General features: G+C 41.5%; 1 protein-coding gene across 3 annotated transcripts in view; it reads right to left on the reverse strand.

Annotated features, from left to right (window-relative positions):
- Window positions 1–13146, reverse strand: part of PRR16 (proline rich 16) — a 119228-nt gene extending 106082 nt beyond the window's left edge. For all 3 annotated transcript variants that reach the window (XM_039361267.1, XM_039361269.1, XM_039361266.1), the window contains exons 1-2: window positions 12717–13146; window positions 12104–12521 (exon numbers count right to left, since the gene is read on the reverse strand). In XM_039361267.1, the coding sequence (XP_039217201.1) occupies window positions 12104–12286 (183 nt within the window). In that variant the 5' untranslated portion in view covers window positions 12287–12521; window positions 12717–13146. The remainder of the gene's footprint in view (window positions 1–12103; window positions 12522–12716) is intronic.
- Between the last annotated feature and the right edge of the window lie 870 nt (window positions 13147–14016).

The following is a 14016-nucleotide window of genomic DNA, read 5'->3' on the forward strand; positions in this document are numbered from 1 at the left end:
TCTAATAGAGGCTTAATTTTATTAAAAGGAATGTGTTGTGTATGGATTTAAATTTTGATTTTTCAGCTGGCATTCTCCATGAAGCTACTGTAATTATTGTAATAGCCAGAAGAGTCAGAATTGGCCATAATTAAATATAAGCAATATTTTTCTGGTATTACTGATATTTAATATTTGAAAGTGGACAAAGACTACAAATGAAAGGTGATAATATGTCAGGCCACACTATTGTCCTATTTTTGTAAATTATGTATTTGTGTATATATGTACAATATATATATATATATATATATATATATATATATATATATATATATATTAATAAGAATAGTGAAAATAAAAATATGATTCCTGGGTGAATCCATAATCAATTACCAATAAAGCGTGAACACCAGGAATATAATAAACTATAAAAGTTTAATACCATCACCGATCACCAAGCTTTCGTCAGATACTTCTGACATCGTCAGGGTTAATGCTGGTCTGTGGGAGAGTGCCTTTATAGGTGAGCCGTCATTTGCACACGGCTCCTAGATCTTGTTGTAGGTCCTAATTGATTTAACTGCTTTTTAACAACTTAGAGATATGAATGACCAAAAAAGGGGAGGAAAGAACCTCCCTAATTCAAGGCAGTGGGAGGTAGAGGGGAATAATGGCACACCCACAAGCAGTAAAAGCAAGAAAAGAGGAGTCATCAGTATGGAAGCCGTAATTAAAAAGCAGTTAAATCAATTAGGACCTACGACAAGATCTAGGAGCCATGTGCAAATGATGGCTCACCTATAAAGGCACTCTCCCACAGACCAGCATTAACCCTGACGATGTCAGAAGTATCTGACGAAAGCTTGGTGATCGGTGATGGTATTAAACTTTTATAGTTTATTATATTCCTGGTGTTCACGTTTTATTGGTAATTGACTATATATATATTGCTGCTCGAAGCACGAAGCTGAAAACACCAGCCTGAAGATGACGAATGGGACTTCGTCGAAACGTCGCCAAGACACTTCCAATTTTACGCGGGAGAAAACCCGAACACCAAAGATCTACATACAAATACCCGCGAAAACCTCAGAAAACATATATATATATATATATATATATATATATATATATATATATAATATATATATATATAATGCCACTGATTCCCAAGGGCTCCATATATATATATATATATATATATATATATATATATATATATGATTCCCAAGGGCTCCAATTAGCTTAAATTCACACTCAGTGCTTAAATTCACACTCGGTGGGAAAATACTTAAGGACAGTAAACATACTGAAAATAATAACAATCAAAATAGTGTCATAAAAGTTTGTTTTAAAGCCAGCAAATGCATCCCCATGTTGAAAGCATGTTTTTCTCCTGAATGTGATGAAAAAGTCATTTCTTAACTACTGTACTGATATTCAGATGGGAAGAGATAGACTATCTAGCCATAAGAGGTATTTCCAAAGAATAGGTGCAGTGATTAAAAAATTATTTTTGTTGATCCTTTGAAAGGGCATTTTTGGAGAATCACAATTCAGAGGGAGTTTGATCTGATTGGATGGACAAAATCAATCAGAAGGCAGTCCCTCAGATAACCAGTTACAGAAACAAGTAGGGCTTAAAGCTAACAGTCAACTCCTTGAATTGACAACTGACAGCTAATGCAACTCCTGAAGCAGTGAGGTCATTTGGGAATAACAAGGAAAACCTGTTATTGCTCAAGCGACTGCATTTTCTACCAGCTGTAGCTTCTCAATATTTCCAAAGACAGAACCATGTGCAACATATTACAGTAATGCAATAGGTCATGACCCAGGTACAAATGACTGTGAACAATTTTTTTCTGATCCAGGAATGGCTACAAATGATGCACAAAATGTAATTGTGAATCCAGAATGCCCCCAAGTTGTACATTACCTTTGACTAGGAAAGCACATTTTTAGATCCAAAGATGCAGCTGCTCCAGAATGACATGATCCACAAATACTTGTCTTGGAAGATATGAGTTTCCCCCTCCAGACACAGGATCAGCATTTCTATTGCATCATCTCTTTTGACACAATGGCCAATATATATAATCTGTCACTTGAACCCATGCTGACAGATGACATTTTTTAGTTTTTTTATGCTGATGCTAAAGAGAAGTGGGAATAGATAGCCTTGGAACTCAATAGAGTAGGTATCTCTGAAATATATCACATCCCCAACCACTACCAATTGGAATCAATCTCCAGGAAAAAGAAAAACCATCAAAGAATGGGCCTGAGTCCAGCCTTCAGACATGTTTCATAGATGATGGTAGTGAAAGCCATTGAGGTCAAGAAGGTCCTATGGGTTAGACCCATTTAAGGTGTCTCCAAATATTATCCAAAATATAATGACTTCAGACCGCTGCATCCCAAACTAAATCTAACTGTCATGGATCCAGATAAACTGCTTCTTCTAAGGTCCTCTGAAGTTGCAATGCCATCACTTTCTCTACCATCTTCTCCCAAAAGAGATGGTTAGAAATTGGTCCAAAGTTGTCCCCCAAAAGTGATGATTTCTTGAACAGAGGAAATATGACAGCCTCTTCCAGAGAAGATGGAAACACTTCCTTACTAAAATAAGAGGAAGATTTCCTGTTTTAAATCTTTAAAAACTTTTTATATCCTATTTTATATCAATGTTTTTTTTAATTTCCAAGTTTTAAATGGTAAGATATGACTAATTATTTTAGGCTGCCCCAGTGCTTCAGGATATTAGCCCCAGACTTAAATCAATGAATATATTTCTTAAAAAGACATTTAGGTTTTGATTTTCATAACATTCATACATCTATAAAGTTGTGAATCTATACTCTTAAAATGTATTAGATCTTACAATATGACAATCCCAAAGTTCTCACTGTGGCCCACATGAAACATGCATCCTAGATAAAAGAAACACAACAAAGGACTATACTGTTTTTCAGCTGTGCCTCGTGACAACTTGACTTTTCCAGGAAAAAGATTAAGCAGCTGTGGCTAGGAGTTGAACCTCTAGACCAGTGGTTCTCAACCTTCCTAATGCCACGACCCTTTAATACAGTTCCTCATGTTGTGGTAACCCCCAACCCCCCATCCAGCTGGCCAGGGGGTATCAAAAACTTGACCAAAAAAAAAGAGGAAAAAATGGGAAAGTATAGGTAGTCCTTGACTTACAACAATTCTCTTAGTAACTGTTTGAAGTTACAACAGCACTGAAATAGCGAATTATGATCATTTTTCACACTTATGATTGTTGCAGCATCCCCAGGGTCATGTGATTTACATTTGGATGCTTGACAACTGATTCATACTTATGACGTTCACAGTGTCCCAGGGTCATGTGATCAATGGTCAGGGGGCGTGGCCAGCTGGTTGCAGAGTGCCTGTGGGGGAGGAATCTGTGGGTCTCTGGGATGGGACTGGGGTGGGTGCCTGCCTTCCTTCCCTCTCTTCTCTCTCCCCTTGTCCCTTCCTTTCTTCTTTTCTTCCTTTCCTTCACCTCCCTCTTAGTCTCTTCCTCCTTCCCTCCCTCTCCCATTGTCCCTTCCTTCTTTCGTTGCTTTCCTTCACCTCCTTCTTAGTCTCTTCCTCCTTCCCATCCTCTCCCACTGTCCCTTCCTTCCTTTCCTTCCCCTCCCTTAGTCTCTTCCTCCTACCCTCCCTCTCTCCCATTGTCTGTTCCTTCCTTCCTTCCTTCCCTTCACCTCCTGCTTAGTCTCTTCCTCCTTTCCTCCTTCTCTCCCATTGACCTTTCCTTCCTCCCTTTCTTCTTTCCTTCCTTTCCTTCCCCTCCCTTAGTCTCTTCCTCCTTCCCTCCCTCTCTCCCATTGTCCCTTCCTTCTTTCCTTCCTCTCCCTTTTAGTCTCTTCCTCCTTTCCTCCCTCTTTCCCATTGTTCCTTCCTTCCTTCCTTCCTTTCCTCTTTGTCCCTTCCTCCCTTCCCTCCCTTCCATTGTTCCTCCCTTCCTTCCTTACTTCCCTCCCTCTTCATCCCTTTCTTCCTCCTCCCCTCCGTGCCCAGGAAAGGACAAGGGGAGGGGGATAGGCTGCCAGCGTGGCTGGGGGCTTTACTGCCGGCAAACCTGCCTGTTCAAGGCAGAGACAGAAGAGAGTTTGCCCAGCTCACTTGCTCAGCTTCGCTGAAAGGCATGCCACTTGCTAAGTTAGCAGAACTCCAGGATCAGCGCCGTGCTACAGCTAATTCGCGCTTCTGCTAAATTAGCAAGCGCATGTTTTCTAGCAAGCAAGTTTGCTGGGCAGGAGCCAAGGACAGCAGCTACAGCTCAGAAGTGCGGATTGGCTACAGAAGCTTGCCCCGATCCTGGACAAGAGGGAAGGAAGTAAAGACAGAAGGGACAAGGGGGAGAGGGAGGGAAGGAGGGGCAAAGAGGGAGGCGAAGGAAAGGAAGAAAGGAAGGAAGGGACAATAGGAGAGGGAGGGAAGGAGGAAGAGACCAAGAGGGAGGGAAGGAAAGGAAGTTCCAGCCAGGAGAGGCTTGCCAGCCTGGCTGCCGAGAAACAGAAGAGTGCAAAGCCAAGGAGAAGAAGGTAGCAGTTTCCTCCCAAAGGGGGCTCCTTTTCTCCACCCCTTCCCTGGGTTTGTGGGGAATTTCTCGTCACCAACGCTGGTAGGTGCTACTTCGAGCCCGCCGCAAGCTTTCTTGCCCCCTTTGCTTCTCCCCCCTTCCCCCACTTTCGTGAGGATTGTGATGCCCTTGGGAAGCCGATCATTCTTTAAAGCTTAGAAGAGGAGGAAGAGTCCCTTCCTCCTTCCCTCCCTCTTGCATCAGCTGGCACAAGTTCGGGGGTTGCCAGCTGACAGGCGCAGGAATTGGGTGCTGCAGCGGCCTCCACTTCGCTGATTTGTATGCACGAGAAGAAGTCAATCCGGTTGTTGCACAATGAGTCTCTGGGGAGGGCAGGGCCTTGCTCTGCGCTTGTGCTCTTCATGTGCCTCCTGCAGGGCACATTTGGTAGAGTTCGTACAGAGTGCCGCCAAGCAGCATATTTTTCACAAACAAATGAGGTGGAGTGGAGGGGGAGAGGGAGAGAAGGCGGTTGACAAGCTCTGCCTAAGACCATCGGAAATATGTATTTTCCGATGGTCTTAGGCGACCCCTGTGAAAGGCTCGTGCAACCCCCAAAAGGGTCACGACCCACAGGTTGAGAACCGCTGCTCTAGACAGATTCAAGACTCTCAAAAGATAATCCCAAATGCTGTCATTGCATCCATTAAAAAAGCCTATTTTAGAAAACATTTCTGGAACCACCAGCTACATTTATCCTGAGGACCTTCCAGCTAGAGTTATCATTTCTTGGATACAAACAGATACAGAAAAATCACCCACCAAGTGCTTATTCAAAGCTCTATCCTTCTGAAGCAGGCCCTCATGGATCCAAAGGTAAACAGAAGAAAAGTTAAGGCTGAGGAGAGGGGGGAACAGCTTCTAAAACATCTCCCTTCCACCATGCCAGAGAGCAGTGATACAAGGAAATTATTATTAAATAGAGAAAGAAAATAAAGTCTTGTGCCAATCTTGATCTCATTTTCGGACAGTCTCAAATCTGTTCTCAAATATATTTGAAAAGGTTCCCTTTCATTGGCCCTCTCCTTGCTTCAATTCCTTGTCTTTCAATCTTTAAAAATCTCCTTTGTCCCAGCTATTTTTCCACATTCTTATTTCTTGGGTGACTATCAACTCACAATTCTGCCACTTCCGTCAGCCATCTAGTCTCTAGGTTCTCAGTCTTTAGCTTTCTTATTTCTTGAATTATTCACCCAGGTCTTTCTAAATTGCTCATGTCATTCTTTCTTTTCCTAGAGCCTACCCAAATAAGATTTTTTTTCTCTTACTCTTTTATTCTTTGCAGCAATCCTCTCATAAAACAGATTCACTGACATCACAACAGTTCATTCATTTGGTAACAAAAGTTTTGCTGTTTACTCAATGCTTGGTTTATTAAAGTACATGTAGTCGTCAAGCTACGACAGGACATTTAGCAACCATTCTAAGTTACAGCATACCGCTTCCCAAAAGCAACATACAACCATGTTTAAAAGTTATGAATTCTGAAGAACTCGCCTGGTCATTTGCCCTATTTGTCCTATTGAATCAGGTTCTCATGGGTCAAAAGGTACTATACTTCAGAGGGAGGGAGGGGGTCATTAATGAAGATCTTGTCTCAGATTTCAAAACACAGAGGCATGCCGGCAGGGAGGGCACGGAGGGGAAAGGGCTGCTTTGCTGGTGAATTAAATGTTTCTTTGCAAAGCACAGGACTTTTCCTGATCATGCTGCTAAGCTGCTTCTTTGCTATGCCAAGGGGGGCTGGATCAAAAAAGATGCCACTTGTAGAATTCTCCCAGCAAGAGAGGCCTGATCTTCTTCCCTTCTCCCATCTCCTTAGCTCTGCAGATTTTCACAAAGTAAGTGAGGGGCAGAGAAAGAGACCCGAATGACTGTGGGGACCCCAATGGCATAGAGTATATTACAAAATGATGGAGGGCCTTGGGATGCCCAAGGCAGGTGGGCATGTGAGTACTAGATCCTCCAGAGTCATCCCTGGAGCATCCATCTGCACTTAACAACCCACACATTGGTTTAACAAATGCATTGGGCAGACTAGGGATTGGAGGCTCATTAATGGGAGACAGTAATGGGCAAGCACCATTACTCTCACAACTCAAGGATTACCTATATACCTGCTGTATGCTGCCCTTCATTTTTTTTTAAAAAAAAGAAAAGCTAATTTTAGCAATAAATCAAGCACATTGCACTTATTTTTTATAAATGCACTGTATTTAGCTTCAGTGCCTGGTGTTATATTAAATCATATTCCCATTTACATACTACATTTCCATCATTATAGTGCAAGACAAATATTTGAAACTATAAGAGTACTTAGGGCTCGACATAATTGAATACAATGTAGTCATAATTAAAGTGAATTTATTGACACCAATTAAACTTAAGTGCAAGATTACTAAATAAAATCACACTGATTGCAATGTAAAATATACTTAAATCTGAACTAATCAAATATTTTTTTAAAAAAGTATTAAAGACTGCTAGGAAAGATGATACATCATTGATAGAAAATTACATTTAAGGAGGAAATAGAAGCTTTCATTCATATTTATGCAGTATGCAATGTGTGTAAGATACACAATGCTGCTCTTCAAGCTGCTTGCTGAAAAAGGTAGGTTGATATGAGGGCAATTCGGAAATAAATCTCTGTTTGGTTATCAATGACAGACATTTGCAGATACAGAACTTTTATTATACACATTAGAAAACTACAACATTACATTACTTTTTGACATAATCGCCATTCAAATTGAGGCACTTGTCATAACATCTTACAAGGTTTGAAATTCCTTACTAGTAGTAAGGGGAGTTGATCAAAAACATCCCAATGGAACTGCTTCACAAGTTCTTGGGTGCATCTAGCGGTGCATGGCCGAGCATTATTGTGAACCAAAACCACACCGGAAGTCAACATGCCCCAATGCTTGTTATGGATGGCTCATCTGAGTTTTCATAACATTTCACAGTAGACTTCTGAACTGATGGTTGAACCACACTCCATGAACTTCATCAATAGTGCTCCTTTGGCATCTTCACATTTGATGGAATTTTCTATGGTACCACTTCTGGTGTGTTGTTGGTTCATGATAATGCTTGCCGGCATACCGCAAGACACAACCAAGAATTTTTGAAGCAGTTCCATTGGGATGTTTTTGATCACTTCCCCTATAGCCTGGATTTGGTGCCGATCGACTACTACTACTATGTCCACTAGAACAGGGGTCCCCAACCTCCGGGCACAAACACGCAAAGCAACACCCACGGGATGCAGGCAGCATACAAAACCATGCACCCTCTGCAGAAAAACCTCTCTCTACAGAACCAGTCCCTGGTGCCCAAAAGGTACTAGAAATCTACAATCAGAACATGAATTAAAGAGGATCTCACATATATGTTTTTCCTTACTGAAAGGAATATGCAGCATTGTAATTAGAAAATTTTCACAACTTTTACATTTTGGATTAATATTTTCCTCAAACCATCCACCTGAGATCTTTTTTCTAGTCAATCACCATCAATGTCATAAATACAAAGTTAGGATTTCATTTTGTTTTCATAATGTACTCTTTAAAAAAAAGAATTGCATTTGCTTTATTAATGCTGACTCTCTACTTTAGAGAGATTTATAACTGTTTTCTCTCTTTGTTATAGTCACCTTACTAATCATTTGATGTCATTAACAACCGGGCCCAAATCATAACTCTTCACTTCAAACCATTCATACTCAAGTCACACCAATTTCAATTTAGTTTCTTAAGCCCTGCAGTGTTTCCCAAACTTGACAATTTTAAGGCATGTGGACTTCAACTCCCAGAATTCTACAGCCAGCATTGCTGGCTGTGGAATTCTGGGAGTTGAAGTCCTCATGCCTTAAAATTGTCAAGTTTGGGAAACACTGTCTTAGGGGAATACTATATTTAATCTACTTACTCTAAGAACATTCCTATATTCCTAGTCTTCATTTCTGTTCTTTTATTGGTTACATATTTCTAATTTTGATCCTAAATTTGTTCAGAAACATGTAGTGAGAATTAAAATTGTTTGGAAAATTATGTAAGCAATGTCTACTGAGTCACCTCTTCCAAAAGTTGTTGATATTTTCAAAAAATTTTGAGAGATAGGATTTACCTTTGTTAGAAGGTACTTTTTAGAAAAAGTTACCCTTCTATATGGTTGTAACTTTCTATCAGGTTTATTAAATAGCTATTAAGTTAACCAACCAGTACTCCTTCCTTGGAGCATCCATACTCTCCCTGATACAGTGAATAGCAATAGCACTTAGACTTATATACCGCTCCACAGTGTTTTACAGCACTCTCTAAGTGGTTTACAGACTCAGCACATTGCCCCCAACAATCTGGGCCCTCATTTTCAGTATATTCAACTATATTTTTGTATTTAAAAGACACAAGACCAACAAATTTTCAGAAATTGATTTCATTGGTTTAAAACCCAATTTTGGAGGCATGATGTAAAGCCATACTATATATTAAAAGTTATTGAACTAAACAGTCTGCCTCTGATGACTGGATGGGAAGCCATTCAGGAATACTATTTGCATGACTGGGTTCCTTAAAAGAACAGTGAACATTAGATGAAATATACCATATGAATACACAAGCTAATATTAAGTCTACATTTTTTCACTGCTTGCTTAACATTCAATCAGCTTTGCAACATAACTTATTGAACAAACTAGCAATTTCAAAGAGATATTGTGTGTCTATGACAAGGCAGAATTTATAGGCCTTTGTCTTTCTGCAATAATAACAATATGATTAGATGCAGATATTTTTTTAGATATATAATAATTTCAAGCTTTATATTTTCCTGACATGTTTTTACACTATAGCTTTCCATGAAAATTATCATAGTTAGAAGCAAATAGTTTCTGGTTGCAAGCACTAAAGGCCATATTTATTGCAACTGGATTTAGGGAAGTAGCCAATGATGATAGATCCAAGTCAGAGTAAATGTCATGTGACTTCTACTTACAACAATCCTGCTTGGTTTCTAGAAAGAATCCATTGGAAACTATAAAACACATCAATGTGATAGAAAACAAGGGTTTGTTGCTAGATGCTAAAATGTATATACACTCTGGCAGAATTAGTGGTTAAATTTAAATATTAGAAAATAAATTGCACAAATTGCTTACATGAAGATAACTGACAACCACACATATTTAAAACGTGCATTAAGATTTCTCAGTTAGGATAACAAACATTTTGCCAAGGAAAAATATCCAACAAGGTTAAGGAAGGGTTAACATATAAAAGTTACTCCTGCATCATTCGAAGTTTTTCAGATTAAAAACTGTATCTACAATCTCTTAGAGACAAAATCTCTTACAAATTAGAAAACAGAGGAAATGAGGCTTGTATAATGTAATGTAAAGGATTATAAAGAATATGTACAAGCTTGCATTCAAAATCCAAACATCTGTCTACCAGTTTCACCAGCAAAACAAAACAAAGTAACAAATTAAAACTAAACATCTGAAAGAAATGCAGAAGCTCTGAGAAGGACAGATAAGTTGCATTATTTAAACTGCAGTGTTTGCTACTACAAAACATCTCCCCTGTAATTCTCTCTGCAAATTAAACTAAAGGAGTTGACATTTGCCTGGCTAAAGGTTATATATTATATTGGTTCCCAAGTTACAGTATCTAAGGCCAGCAGATATATAACATTTATTCTGGGATACAACCTTACAATTCAGATTTTTTTCCAGCAATTTCATTTTCAAATTATGAAATGATATTTATACACTTCCAACTGCCACTCCCCTGTACATGTACAGTGAATCTCTATATATATTTATTTATATTAAAGAATCATTCCATGATGCTATATATCATCCATCTGCTTACCTGGGCAAAGATCTATTTTATTTAATTCAAGGAGCTTTATATTTGAGTAGTTGTATATCAGACTACACTATGAGCTAAGTGGGACTTAATTCCTGTGACAAATTGTAGATTTTCCTAATGAAGCCTTAAGTTATGTCTGCAACTGATTCTAATTCGCTCTTATCATTTAGTCCTACTCAGTTCCATGGTGTTAAACATTACAGACATAATATTAAACATGAAATGGAAGACAGGTCTTTTACTCTTTCTCATAGCATTAGTCAGATCAGCATGTACATGTTTGGATAAATAAAAATGCATCTGCTGATACCTTTTAATTATATCCATATATGTTTGAATATAATTTGTATGAAAGTGTCATACATAACTGGATCTACTACTTTTCCTGCTTCTACTGCACTGCAAACTCCATAATCTATCACAACCTATTAACCATCACAGCACAAGAGGTCCAAAAGCTGGAAAAAGTCATTTAAAAATGACTCAAAAGTGCATTGCCAAATTCTGCTAGATCATATGGAACACTCCACAGCATGAAGTTTGAAAAAAAAAGAGGAAAGCTGGAAGACAAATATAGTTGTGAAATGGACTTTGATTAGGAATTCAGGAATGATATTCTTATTTAGAAATTTTTACAGGAAGATTGCCTTTGTCATTTTTTTGACAGAAACCTAACAAACACGCCCTAAGAAACAGAACATAATTTGGGTCCTAAGAATGGAAATCTGGCATCCAAGCAGGCCCACCTAAATTCCAACATAATCCCTCAGATTTAGATTACTTGCTTTATCCTAGGAAAATCCGTTCCTTGCTAAAGACAGAAAATCTAATAAATTTGTCAGGCCCAAAGCTGCGACCTCCCCCGACCTCTTAAAATAACATCCACAACAGAAAGAAGTGAAATTAAGTAACCACCCTCAGCAAAGAAGCCAAAGGCATTCAGTGGCGGCGGCGCCGCTGTCAGGAAAGGAAGCGTCTCCGTAGCCAGCGAATGCAGTGACTAAACCTAACACCCAAGTTACTGGGTGGGGAAGGCAAAAAATGCCCACACATGGCTTCATAGGAAGAGGTGGAGAATCGCAACTCTCGCTGCTGCTGTTGCTCCCCTGCCAGCAACTCACGAGTGGGTAGCAATGGGGAAAGCATCCAGTGCTCCCCCGCCCCGCCAGTCTCAAGCCCCCCTCCCGAACTTGGAGGAGGTACTCCTTTCTGCTCTTAGTCACCTCCAAGAAAGCAAAAAAGACTGCGCCGCCGCGTCTAGATCCCATCCTCTCCGGAGCCTCGGATCCAAGAGCCAGTTTGAGAGGAAGCCAAGCGAGCATCCTCAGCTCGCCAACCCGTGGAAAGCCAAAGGCAGGGGCGGGGCGGGCTTGTCCACCCCCGCTACCAAAGAGGGAGACACTAGTTGATTTCACGCGGCCAGGCAAGACTCGAAAGTGTAACAAGTCTGGCGCATTCCGGTCCACTCCTGCCGCTGCCGCCGCCGCTTCGGCCACAGTTCCCCAGGAGTTGGGGCAGTCCGGGCTGCGGGAAGCGCGGCAGGAGGACCGGGCTCACCCCGGGCGATCCATACCAGAGGGTCACTCGCCTTCCTTTCCTAGCCATGCCACCCAGCTGGCGGTTCTCTCACCTCCTTCAGCTCCTTGGCCACGTCCTTCAGGTCCCCCAGGACTAATTCCAAATCGTCCACGATTATCTTAATCTGGTCCTTCACCTTGGCTTTGGAAGCTGGCGGCACTCCTTCGGCTGGAGAGGACAGGGACGAGGAGGTGGCGGAGGAGGAGGATGTGGTCCCCTTAGACTTGGCTGACATTCTTTGGGGGAGCGCCGGGAGGGGCGGGGGGGAAAGGGCGGCAGGCAAGTCAGGAGAGCAGACTTGCCACGAGCGATGGACGACACTGCCGGTCCCCGTTCCTCTTTCGAGCTCCGGAGCTGCTGCAGCCGCTGCCTCTGCTCTGCCTGCACATCTTGGGCTCCGGTCCCCGGGGCGTTGCGCTCCCGGCGCGCGCCGGCACTGCCATCAACTGCACTGAGCGAAGGAGCCCCGGCTGCAGGGAGGCAAGCAGACGGGCGGGCGTTGCGCCTGCGCTGGTCTCCCTTTCCCCCCCCCTCCCCTCACACAGACATGCAGGAACGCAGGGCGCTCCGCTCGCCCAGGACTCCGGGAAGAGGCAGGCGAGCGAGCGCCGGCGGCCCGCGTGGTTATCCTCAAAGCCCCCTCCACATGGTGCGCTAAAACTCACAATTCGTTCGAAGCCTTCGGACCGGTGAACGAGAATGAAGAGAGGGAGGAGAGTCGCTTTTTCCAAACTTTATCCCAGCCCTGGACCTAAAAAAGAAAGAAAAACCGCTAGAAACGCCCCTCCCCCGGGATGGTTTGGCCCAGACTCTGGAAAGGCGTCAGGAAAATGTTTATTTTCTCTAGTGACTGCGGCGGGAAAGAGGTGTAAGTGCGTAAGAGGCAAAGGAGGCGGAGAAAGAAGGTGGGGATAATTTTTCCACAAGACTCGCTTTTTCTCCCACCCCACTCTCCCCTCCCCGGAATGATTCCCCATTTGCTTGAGAGGGCGCAGTCTCCAATTCTATCATCCCAAAGCGCATTTGGGTACTACGGTGGGAGACAGTTCGGAGCGCCGCTTGCAAAGCGTGGGTTCTGTTATTCGGGGTGGGGGAAGCTCATGTGTCAATCAAGAAGCAAAATTGGCGACGAAAATGTTGGCTTTGATTGCGCGGGAGAATGGATTTGTTTTAACCCACATCGTTCGCTGCCCTTTCTTTCGAACCATCCTCTGAAAGGGGCAGCGGATCGCCGGCTGCTTCTGGGCGCGTGCCACGTGGTGCCTTTTGGCGAGGGAAAGCAATGCGCCTAACTTCTCCGAATGAGACCTTTATGACGATGCTTGATTTCTTCCGAACAGAGAAGGAGTGTGTTAATACTAAATTATGACACAACAGCTACTAGGATTCAGTTGCCTTTATTGCAGTGAAAGAGAGGGAGGGAGGGAAGAAACCTATTGGAAGATAAAATTGTGAAATGTCTTTATAGAAACGGGTCGTATATAAATAAAGACAAACTTGGCAGACTAGCAGCCGTTCAGTGGGTTACACGTTTCGTAAGAGATTATATAAAAAACCTTTTTATAGGAACTCCTGAGCAAATAAGACAGTTGAACAGGGATCAAACGGAATAACAGTCTCATTAGGAAACCAACTGGATTGTTATAGAAAACCAAAACAAAACTTATATAAATAACAATTATACATAAAATTCTTGTTTAAAAACAATGTTAAGTTATTAAAACAAGTTAAAAGCAAAATAAAAATATATTAAGGACTAATTGCAACAAGTGGCCCAAACAAACAAGAAAAAACTGTACCTGCCTTAAGAACTGAGCCACAAAAATGAAAGAATTCAATATTGTAAAACTGTATTGACAACTATATTGAAAACTACCTTTTTAAAGCATCAGCACTCCCCATTCATAGGCAAGAAAGGACAATTGCCTTACTTATTATGCAGATTCATCTAATCATAATTTATTT

Source organism: Crotalus tigris, unplaced genomic scaffold (assembly GCF_016545835.1).
Source record: "Crotalus tigris isolate CLP2741 ecotype Arizona unplaced genomic scaffold, ASM1654583v1 scf7180000019228.606590, whole genome shotgun sequence".
Classification (NCBI taxonomy): Eukaryota; Metazoa; Chordata; class Lepidosauria; order Squamata; family Viperidae; genus Crotalus; species Crotalus tigris.